At 43.7% G+C, this 12,150-nt stretch overlaps 1 protein-coding gene across 1 annotated transcript in view; it reads left to right on the top strand.

Annotated features, from left to right (window-relative positions):
* LOC146866683 (alpha-1,3-mannosyl-glycoprotein 4-beta-N-acetylglucosaminyltransferase C-like) overlaps positions 1–12,150 on the top strand; it is a gene marked incomplete at its 5' end in the record, with an annotated part of 221,567 nt that overhangs the window by 107,991 nt on the left and 101,426 nt on the right. Inside the window, one exon of the mRNA XM_085616744.1 lies at positions 7,525–7,575. Within this exon, the coding sequence (XP_085472870.1) occupies positions 7,525–7,575 (51 nt within the window). The remainder of the gene's footprint in view (positions 1–7,524; positions 7,576–12,150) is intronic.

The raw sequence follows: 12,150 nt of genomic DNA on the forward strand, positions 1-12,150 counted from the left end.
CTGACCACCGGAATCCACTGGCTCAAATTAAGCACTGTGTTTGACCTTGTCTATGGTATGCAGACTAAATCCCAGGAAGGAACAGAATGCAAAAACAACAGCAGGTTCTGTGTGAAAGTACAGTGTGACTCAAAGCAAAATACATTTGTATAGTAACGAGTACAAAGCAGAGGACAGTCTGCACGTGCTCATGCTAACATAGGGAAAACGACAATGGGCCTGCACGCGACATATGATAATTCAAGCAGTGACTGCATTGGAAATGGACTACTGTATTTTTTAAAGCGAAAAACACAAGTTCCAAGTGACCTCTAAATTGTATGGGACATTCAGGCAGTCCTAGCTTTTTAGGCACCACACTCTGCATGTCTGGATTTCTAGCACCTACTTACAGATTAAATAGCACTCAAGTCTCGTATTGCCCCACGCTGATATTTGAAAAGCCACGAGGGGATGCATGTGTTACAAATGACAATGGGGCACTTGGTAACTATGCAATCTTTTAAAAAGCCTCAAGTTTCAGTTTGGAGTTTTTAGCCTTTATTCTCTCAACAATGGTTAATGAGTAAGGTGGCGAAAGGGCAACAATGGTGTTTAATATGATTTATAGATGTTCGAGTTCCTTTGCTAATGGACAAACATTCACTCGCATTAAAAAACAATGGCGATTGTTAAAAACTTTTCTGATAAAACAATGAGAGCCCCCATGTGGCGTGGGCCCTTCCTTTTTGCTCCACTTACAACCCCAGACCTTCTGTGGTCAGCAACTGAAAAGATCAGATTTTACAGGATAAAAGGAAGCGTTAATGCTGACGCTTCTGTTCTTGTGTTGAGCCCACAGCCTAGAGCCACCCTTTGCTTCTCAAGCACCCTCATCTGAAATATTGCTGAAGGCTGGGGTCACAGTGCCCCACAAAGATTGACTTGCATGCCACCAATGATTGCAAAGCCCGCACAAGACTTGACTTTAGTAAAAGAGAAGTATTTTATTCGTACAATAACGTAATACTATGCAAGATTTTAACGGATCACAGGCACAACACTGGGCAAAGGGCTACTCTACAGGGGCATTACTATGCCAATGCCCTTTTCTCCCTCGGGAGTCTGTAGCACATGAAAGGGGAATAATGGGTTAACGTTTCACAAAAACATGGCCGGTTCTCTGGCCGTCTCCCCAGCTCACAGAACATGTTCATGAGCATGTCAGCGTAGATGGACAGGATTCTTCAAATGAAGGCACCTTACCGTGCAGGTCCTTTTGGCATGGGTCACTGCCACACTGAGGCACAATGGTGTTGGCTACATGGGTAGTGATTCTGGGAGCGAGAGCAGTAGCTTAGGCCTCCATTCTTACATGGCACGCTACCACATGGGACTCTCTGGCACATCTCTCCTGAGTTTGACCACCACAGTGGCCCAGCTTTTCCAAGAGATCTCCTTCTTGGGTGGTTCTTCCAACACTTCACCACATAAGTCAAAGATAGGCACCACTGGAGGTAGCTCTCTTTGGGTTTCTCCTCCTGGCAGATGCTTTGCAGGGACACCTCCAGTGACCCCGTCTCATCTGAGCAGCCTCCTTCTCAATGAAGATATTCTAAAGCAGGTTGCCATCTTCTGGGATGATGCTTCTACACCTCCTTGGAAAGCTGTCAGTCAGGAACTCTAGAAATGAATCACAGAAGTCCTCCTACACCATGGTGAATACAGCCTCCCTTGAGCCTGAGAAATCCTGGAACATTTACAGTCTCATTACATGTGTCCTGTGCAATAATTATTGCGCATGATAAACTATGACACCTAGGTGTCTGAGAGTTATCCTGTGCGATAATTAGCACCCATTACAACTTGTGCCTGCCAACTGGAGCTTAACGTGGATTGTGGTGCTCACTGAAACCAAATCCACTTGCCTCAGTATGATTTCCTGGAAAGATCGAAGAACAAGGTCACGTAGGGAGGCAGTGATAGCCTGTTTTGAACCAATGGATGCTGTGTTGAACTGTGCAGTGGTGAAATTCCTTCAGAGGTTTGGGGAAAAAAGGTTATGGCCAAGGATCTAGTGGCAGTAGGGGAGGAGGGACCAGTTTAAAGAATCTAGATTGCACTGTTGAGTGACCTGCAGCATCATTGAGGCCGTGGTTTCTGTATTGTCAACAGGTCCCTTTAGCCCAAATCCACTCGGCACAGGGGGTCGATGAGGCATAAACATCACTAATACCATTTGCTTTTGAATCTTGGAAGATGCACTCAAAGATTGCCCTGTAACTGTTCTAGATTTTACAATGAGCATTTGCACTTTAATTCCCTTAATGGGCTTGCACCTATCCCCACAATGTCTAGAGCAATTTCTAAGGGTGTGCCTCTTCGGGGAAGGCAGAGCACTTTCAGGGGCGTTTGCTCTAGTTTTAGGAAGGCCTTCTAGAAGTAGTCTTCTCTGGCCAACTTATAAATCGCAATGTGCATTCACAGTCTAACCCGCACATTGCTATAGGCAATTTACCTGGCACAATTATACTTCAGGCCCCAAGTAGTCTTACGTACCTTGCAGGGAGGCGGGAGGCGCATGTTGGGGAAGGCACTAGCACTTTCATGACACCGCACTCTCCCTGACCAGTGGACGGTTGTTTAGTGTGGCTTTTCTGTAGCCAAAGTAGAACTTACTATGAGCACGTGCACTTTAAATGCCGGTCTCCCCTTCTTATTCTAAATCCTATGCATTAGCTACTAAGCCTCAGTGCATATATGTTCATGGTGCCGACAATTTTGAGCAGTAGTGTAGGTAGAGGGGTCCCTCTCTCAACTCTGCTTGATAAATGCATGGGTAAGAGGCTTACAAGCTTTGCATGTGTTATGTTAAATGGACTTACAGATGATAAAAACTCTGACATGTACTCTTTTATAGAGACGGTTTGGATGTGAATGTTTAATGTGTTTTATGGAGCATTACATTTAATGGTGTTTATTAATCAAGCAATAAAGTTATTAACACTTGTCTCAGTATTATGTAGCCATATCTCCCCCATTACATTTCAGCAGATCACACCAGACAAAATGTATCCAGGAGTTGCAGATTTTATCACACCCAATATTTACCAGGTGTGATAAAAATCCCTACAACTCCCAATTCCAGTGTGTTTGGTAACAGAAGTTATCGAAATTATACAGAGCACTTGCGCAAAGGCCCTAAGTGGAGGCCTCCTTATAATCTTTATGGTGTTATGGGCTGTTCTATGCTTTATACAATCCTTCCAGGCATAGTGATTTAGGGTCTCTGCACACAAAAGATTTCTATAAAATACCACAATTAGGAGTATTGGATCCAGCCAAGTCAGACTGTCTGTATTGTTCAGGTGAGAGCAGGAAGGGTGATCTAGGAAGCTCTCTCTCAGCACTACCCAAAACAAGCATTGGCATAGCCAATAGGTCTCGCTTTTGGGACCTTATAAGTGTTTTGCAAGAGATATTGGCTTTGTTAATATGTTTAAGCTATGTTGTAGAGCACTTGTGACTGCCTGTTTAGTAGTAAAATATTGCAATAGTTGGTGGTTAGTGGGGCTCCTAGAGCATTGGGCCCCAGTGTCACTACACCTGCTGCACCATCTAAATAAAGCTCTTTCAACTGCAAGGTAACTGCAATTTGACTGCCCGTTTAGTAGTAAAATATAGCAATATTAGGTGTTTAGAGGAGTTCTGACAACTTTTTGGCCCCGTGCCATTGCACCTGCTGCACCATTCAAATGTATATAAAAACAAGTGTGATTATTACCCTGTTTAACACTACACAATTTATTAACCTGAGATAGATGAAAGGTGAAGAAGGCCCCCCAGATTTTTTACTTGCTTTCTGAATGAGGAAGAGGGAGAAAGAGGAAGGGACATGCCATTGAAAGAGAGGGAGAGAAAAACTGGAGTATGCTTCAATAGAGAATTCTAGAATTTGCAAGAATTAGTAATAATCAGCAGAGGCAAAAGACACCAAAAATAAAATTCTGAAGTATGAACTTGATCTTGACAATCACTCAACTTTTCTTCGCTCAGGATACCTTTCAGGGCCTGTGAATACATGATTGCTGAAAACATATTTTAATCAAGGATGCCCCCCATTTCTACACTCATGTGGAGAATCGCATTACACTCACAATGATTTAGCAGTCACTGTTGGCGCACCTGAGGAATCGCATACCTGGCGCTGAGTGATTGCAGTCTGCAACACAAAGTGCTTAGCAGTCTAGGTAGAACTCGTCTGATTTTAGCAGCGCGTGGTCAATTGCAAAAGATTTGTTATTCTTCTGCAAAACGAGAAAGGGCTACTGCGGAGTCGACACAAAGAATGCATGCACAGCAGGCAAAGATGTACGGATGATATTACATTGATGAGTGTAGACAGGACTTTGGACCGCACTGGCTTGTATTTTATTTTGTCCTTTGTCGTCCAAATTCACTCTTTTTAGCATAATAAAAGTGGCAGCCAAATGATGTGCCACCGCACCAGTGTAACCTACCTCCTTTACAACTCGGCTTTAAAGAAAAGCATCGCCGAGGCTTGGTAAAGGTTTGCACAACACGCAAAGACAAATAACATACCGCAATGGAACTCGAAGTGAAGCGACTGAAAGAAACAAGCATGGTACGAAAGTGAAAGCGACCATGAGACAGGCAAATGTAAACAAGCGCTGCCATGCGTGCCGCTGCTCGCTCCCGCAAGGTGGATGCTGTGGGAGTCAACATTTTAAGAAAAAGGTGGGACATGTACCACCTCTAGGCCAATTGCATGCTTTCTTTTCTGAAAGACAAATGCAAAGGCCATTACAATTATTGCAAAAAAAAAGCCATACGCATGGGTTTCAGAAAAGAGAATGCCTCCATACATGCCAATCAGCTAGCTTTTGTCTATAGCATCTCTGGAGGGACAAAAGGCAGTACATGCTCAGGGATCACCCATGGACTTCAAAGACACCACTGGCTTCTGTCCTACAACAGCAAGTGATTTCATTTGCTACCACAAAGCTAGGTCTGAGCCCGGATTCTGTGTTTCATGGAGCCCGTCTGGAAGGTGACATCCAGCATCCATTTTGTATACAGGACCTATACAGTTGAATCAGAATAGATCTCATTTCATCCATAGGTTAACACAGCACACGTACTCCTTGCTCACTTCTGCCATACACTGAAGGTGTACATTCATGCACTCACACACACACAAAACACTCAAACACAGTACAATCTGATCCTTTAGGGAGCTCCCGGATGTACTGAACTGAACAGACAACTTACACAGCAAGGCAGGTTAGCCACTTATTTACATAGGTATACAGAAAAAAACCTGTTCTACTACTAACGGTTCATGCTTCCCACACTGTCAATATATAAAAGGAATAACTGTTCCACTCACTGAGGAAGGCACACTTGGTGCATCCCTCTAAATGACAGTACTTTGCAGTACTTAACTACAGCAGGTCCCAGTGCATATGCATGATTGTCATGTGTGCTAAGACCACAACGCACAACTGGGCAGAATTTAACACGCAAGTTCACTCAGAGCAGGAGCCCATGTCTTTAAATCTTGCAGAAGGTATTCCTGTCCTAACAACCACTCTCTCATTTTTATGTTCAAACACCACCACCACCACCCATACCCTTCTGTTCAAGGCTGCACCACTGGTGGCTTAGTTGTGATCTTAAGTGTCCAACTGACATATGCGCCCGGAAGTTTTGAAAAGCATGTTTGGTGCCAGGCAAGATTTCTGTCTTTGCAGATAGATTTTGTTTTAGGTAGACCATGTCAAGCTTGATCAGAGAGAAGAGTGAATCTGTACAGAGCACCGCCCTAGTAAAATAAGTAGTGAACCTCGGTGAGCGATAGTCATCAAGTGGAAACTTCTCCAAGTATGGTGAAGGGACCAAGTAAAACTAGGAAGCACTCAACTGGACTTGGTGTAGTGGCCGGTATGTCCATATTAGGACTTTGCCAGTTTTGACGTGCTTGACGAATGGGGTGAAGGCAGAAGGTGTGTATGATAAAGGTTCCATAAAGTTGCTTTGGCTGCAAAGGGGATCTTAGATAACAGTTTTGTGTAGTTTTCACAGCAGCACATCACTGAGCTGCCATGTTAACCGTGGGGCACCTACCACCTCTAATCTTGAACCTTCTTTGCAAGTCCATGAGTCGACCGGTGCAAATTCTTCTTTGCACAGAAGGCTGAAACGTCTTTCCCCATCTTCTTGAGGGTGCTTTCCAAGGAACAGTGAGCCTTGTATGGGGTTTTAAACGCATAATTAGCCTTGGGTGGGTGATCCTAATTCAATCCATGAAACGTTCAGATACTAATCACTTCTCTTATCTCTTCCGTATGATGTAGTTCTTGTGGCCAGTAACACCAAGATTTTTCCAGGAGCCTTTGCAGAGCAACTTCTAAAATGCTGAGGGTAGACTTGTTTATGTGGTGTGAGATGTTCTCCCTGTCCCAATCCCATTCACCATTAACCAGTTGTGTCTGGTCTACTTCAAATGTATTCCTGTGCCTTCTGTTGCCACTATCTCAGGGTGTCCTACAGCAGGCTGACATGAAGAGGTTTTCCTCCACCCCTTGCTGAGCAGGAAATAAGTGACATTGACTAATTATTGACAATGTTTAGGTATTCACTTCAGATTAAGCCACCCCTTCTTGCCTGAGTATTGGGTGTGATCCTTTGAAGCCTGAGACAGCAGATGGTCCACGTGGAGCCATTAAGAGTTGTGAGAAGATGTGAAAAGCCCCAGCTGCAAGTGCAAATCCGTGCAGCCCGAATCTGATTGCAAATCTTAAATTTCAGGCCAAGTCTACTTTAGGATTTTACTTTGATGTTAACTGTCGCAGAAATTGAAATCAAGAATTCATTTCAATGCCAAGATACCCTGTCTGGGTGTATGCTGTGCTTTATAAATCATCGATTCGCCTACTTATACATTTATATTTACCATTGCAAAACATAGATTCTGCAGCATCTCTGCAATGACCCTTGCACGCACATTTAGAATTTGTGATTGAAGGTAATGTTTCAACACTGTCCTACTAAACTAGGCGCAGCGGTCACAGTGGCCTGCACATTAAACTGTTGCTTTACAGCAGTAGCAGTGCTGGGACACCCCGGGCCAGTCACACTGTAGCGTGGACTGCACTAAGAGAACAAGCGCACGTCCCTGCAGCAGTGCACATTAGCTGGCTCTCTCTGGCAGGCCTCAGTGCACAGTAAAAGCAAGCATTCCAGCGGTCCAAACACAAAATCAAATGCAGAGGCACGCTCGGCAGATGCAATTTCCTGTAGCCTCCTTTCAATCCCATGCTGCTGTTCGAGGTAGAGGTTTTATAGAATGGATTTCCTTTGCACAATATGCAGCCTGGATTAAAAGTAATTAGAATTCAGTACATTTACAAAATAGTATTCCTGATTTAACCATTTCCTGCAGAAAATATACATTTTAATAATTTATGTAAACGTTTTCTATGGCACTTCTGCCCTTTAAATGCATGAACTTATCTTACACAGAACATATGGAGACGCTACCATGGAAAGGATACAGATGAACAGCAAGGAAAGGTGAGAACCATCTCAATAACACCGCAATAGAAAGGTAACTCATAAAAAAGGGGACAAGAGGATGACTTCAAATGGAAAGATAAAAAGAGTTTTCAGCAACTTTTGCAATGATCAGACATTCAGTTGGGTTCTTAGAGCAGGCTGCTTGCCAGCCTCAAAGCAAGGGAGGCTTTGGATTCGGAGTTTCCAGGTGTAATGTGTCCTTATTCCTGAGGTCCCGTGATACACCAGAGGTGAGTGGCGGACGACCTTTACAACGCGGTCGTTACACCGCAGTATGTTTACATCACTGTCATTACAACGCAAGTCGTTACAACGACTTGCGCTGGATGGCGCTATACACTAAGGAATACTGTTACGTAGGCTGGAGTTGGAATAGTAAATCATACTATTCCTAAATCCAGCGCCTTCCAGCGCAAGTCGCTGTAACGACTTGCGTTGTAATAACTGCGATGTAACGTACCGCGGTCTAAATACCGCGTTGTAACGTCACTTATTCGTGGTGAGTATGTCATTGGGCAGGCAAGGCAGATGCCCCAGGGGGAGTGCTCTGTGTGTCTTGCATCAAACTTTAAATGTAATTCTGGCCTCTGTTGAAGCCAATGTAAGCCACTTTCAACTAAGGAGATGTGGTCACATTTTCTCCCGCCAGAAACTAATGAGGACCGAAGCACATTAACCTGAATGGCTTTGCCAAAGCCTAGCCACAGTTTGAGTAGATCATGGGCTGCTGTTTTCCATTTGTTTAGGGTCAGGAGGTATTTGATTTTAATAAGTGAGTGCAGAAAAATGTTGGCAGAGTGGGCAAGCCTGTTGATCTGAAGGGACAGTGATAAAGTGTTATGTAAAGTGAAGCACAGAGATTTTATTGTCGGGTAGAGGTAAGGATGGAACCTATCTAATATGAGTTCTTCGACTAGTGCAAGATCAAATGTGTTATTGAGCTTGAATGTGGTGTGAGTGAACTCTGTTTTTTGAAGATTTAACATAAAGACGTTGTTACCCATTGCTGTATTTTCATGAGACACGATCGGACGGATATAGAGTAGTGTCTTTTCGTTTTTTGGGGGAAAAAGCTTCAATTAAAGTTACTCATCATACCAGCACTGTTTTATGGTGATTCCAGAGCATACTAGTAAAATAAAGGGTGATGAATGGAATGTTTGAGTTATTTTCAGTCACCGGTAATTTCTCAGAGCCTCATTCCAGGCCATTGGTTTTGCTCTCCGTGCCACTCTAGACTATGTGGAAATCCATGGTGGTCCTGCTCCGATAGCAATCATCCAGTCCATACTGCCCGGCTAGGTCCACTACAGGTGGGAACACAAGCAAACTCGAGAATGCTTTCAGTCTGCCAGTGCAGAGTTGAGATCTTTTGTAAATCAATGAAATACTGTCAGAGCGAAAATTGTACATTGGGGGCACTGGATTGCTACTCAATATGTGATTGCCCACTTTAATCAGCGGTTCTGGTGGGCAAGAAAATAAGACAACTAGTTCAGGATCTGATTGTCCAGAACAATTCGCTATTCCAAGTTCTGTGTTCCAGGTTATTAAATAATTTCACAGAATTAAATTATAGAATAGGTCAAAAAGGCAGACTGTCTCTATACTATGGAACGTTAGAGCATTCTTTGTAGAATTATGCAAAAATTGCAAACTCCCTTCTCTTCATTTATGGACATAATTCCTTACTAAATGTTGGAAAAATGTGTTGAAAAGGTATGAACTTGGAAAGGGACAATGGATCTTTGACACACTGCATGCCAGAAATATATTTTTGGAAAGCAAATGAGCATTATTCCCTCTGTTTACCTACTCTAGTTTCATTTTCTTCTTTCTTCTTTCTTTCTTTGTTGCATTCCGTCTTTCTGTCCTATTTTCCTTCATTTGTATGGATGTAAACAATTAGCGGTGTAGTTGTAGTGTTGTAAGTGCTGTATCTAGCCCTGGTCTCTCAGAAGCCTACTGCATCTACTGTAGGCGTCTTTGACTTCATGCTCACACAGTTTTAAATCCTTTCAGGTTGGCATAGACTTTGACGTTGATAAAATGAGTACCAATGAGCTGGGCAATATTAAACATTGGTTAATGGGTGCAGAGATGCCCTCGGGGTGTATGTGTGCTTTACATGCCATGGCACTGTTTAGCAAATGGCAACATAAGAGATTTTCAGCAGTTCCTGTGGCAGGTGTGTATCTTAGTTTCGGTCTATTTTAGACAAGTGATTCAAGAGGATGGGGTGCTCTGTGTGAGAGTCCTGTGTGCCAGTGGCCGAACAATAGCTTCAGCAGCCCCCGCGGTGGGGACCGCGAGCTCCCGGGCCCCCTTCGGGACTGTGCACTGGCCCCCGGCCTGAGAGCTCCGTGCTGCGCCCAGAGCGTGGGGGCTCACGTTTCGTTGTGTGCAAAGGGAGAAATGGGGTGCTGTGGCCTAAACCTGGGCCTCTGGCACAATGGTTGCTGGAAGTTTAACCTCTGGTGGAGTCACATGCGTGTGATAGTCTTATGCACACGATGAGGCCTGAGATGAGACTCATTTGCACAATGAGGGTGGAGAGTTGTAGCCCCAGTTTGAGCCTTGTGCACATACTCAGGCACATGCCGGTGGTGGCTTGTACTCTTCATATACTCCTACGTGCCCTGCTGCTCACGCGGCTCCCTCCCTATTCTGGCTGAGCCCCTGCTCTGTGCGCCTCGTGATCCTCACCCTTCACGAAGCACCTAGACACCCAAAGACTACTGGCAGCACTGTAGGACACGCTTATGTGCAGCAGCTGTCAGAGCCCCAGCAGGCTGCCAGCCTACTAACTTATTTATGCACATATTTATTTATTAAGTGGTGGGGGTGGTGCTGCCTCCTAATGTTACACACACCCTTTTCAATTCTGTGCCACATTGTGCTTGAAACGGGTCAATCCATAAAGTGCTGAGCTCCTCGCCTGATCCCCGCAAAACCCTACTAAGGCTCACAGGCGAAGGCAGGTGTGAGGTAAACACCAAGCAAGGAATGGTAAAGTCACCTAATGCTTAGCACCTCTACGTAATGCTCACTTTGGGTACACACTGATATGTGTAATGTGCTATGCAGCTATGCGCGTAGCCTACAAGCCGCACAGACACATTGAAGGGGAAGGAATGCGTACATGCCTTTATTACATTTCAGTAGTCCCATCAAAGCCTGTTTATCAGAATGTAGGGGAAGACATTGGTCGCCATTTCCTTGTGTGACAGAGACAAGTGTCATGAACATGTTAGATGTCATCATTAGCTGCCACAAAAATGTCAACATAGGATGTGTCTGTTGGCACGCCTGCTTATTAATGTAGTATTTCCAGTACGTTGGTCTTGTGTTGCTTTCACGGACCTTGTTATTAAAGTACTGTCAAAAACATTGATATGCTCCTGCCATTTAATGAGTATTAGGCCTTCTTCAGGACTCTCCGCTCAATCTCTGGGGTTTTGATGATCCTGTGCCCCAATTGTATTTGTATGATGCTGCAGGAAAACACCAAAAAGCACAAAAAACAAAATGGCAGTACTCCTTTGATATGTCGACTCTAAAACTTCGAATGCTGGTTTGGCTTCCCCACAAAAAGTAAACCATTGCCTCTGCGTTTCGAGCTCCTCCCTCCTTTAAAGGTCTTCAATGTGCTTCCATTCTTCAGGACTAAATTACCAGGGCAAATGCTGAAAGTGCAAGGCAATAAAATGTGTAATCCGTGATGAAAATGTTAACTTCTAAGATGCTTCAGTACATAGGATGGTTTCTAGCACAAATGTAAGTGCATTGTGGTAGCTGTAGTACCTTTATAGTTTTCCATGTAGCATCATTTTGAATGCAATAAATAGGTAAGTCCTTATTTCTTTCAAGTGTTCAGATTGGGGCATATTCACAAATGTAAATTTGATATTAAACATACGTTTACAACCAAAAATGCCCTTTTTATGCCTGACCGAAATCCATAAAGAGATTCATGACAGGTGTAATTCGTTTACTACTGTAAATTTTCTGCCATGAGTGCAGAGAAAGCTGCAGTACGAAGTGCCTCTTTAAAGATGCAAATTGGGCGTTCCATGGTGTGGTCTACCTCTAGAGTTTTGAAATGTCCACTATTATGTTCATCAGTAGGCATTCTCAATCTCTTCTCTGACACTCGATTACCCTGGACATGGTTTGAGTTTTGCTCCAGCCAAAGGATGCAATTGAGTTATGGATTGAGGTGCAAGCCACAACTGGCAAATTTCAATTACTTTTAGGTTTTGTTCTGTAGCCTTAACTTCACTTCAGCTGTGCTATTTCATGTGAATTTCGGAGGAGGTTTTTAAACATATGTTAAGTTATTGTAGCCAATGATGAACTATAACTTCACTACAACTGTAGTTTTTGAGTGAATTTCTGTTTTTTTGTAATGATAAACTACAACCGAATTCCTTGAAGTTATTCCCTTCCCTTTTTCCCTTCCCTGCTGCTCATGCTCACAAGAGAGAAAGATAGAGAGAGCGAGAGAGAGGATGGATACATAATGGGCAACTATGGAATATGGAGTGTGGTGCAATGTTGCCATTGAGGGTT

Source organism: Triturus cristatus, chromosome 1_2, assembly GCF_964204655.1.
Source record: "Triturus cristatus chromosome 1_2, aTriCri1.1, whole genome shotgun sequence".
Classification (NCBI taxonomy): domain Eukaryota; kingdom Metazoa; phylum Chordata; class Amphibia; order Caudata; family Salamandridae; genus Triturus; species Triturus cristatus.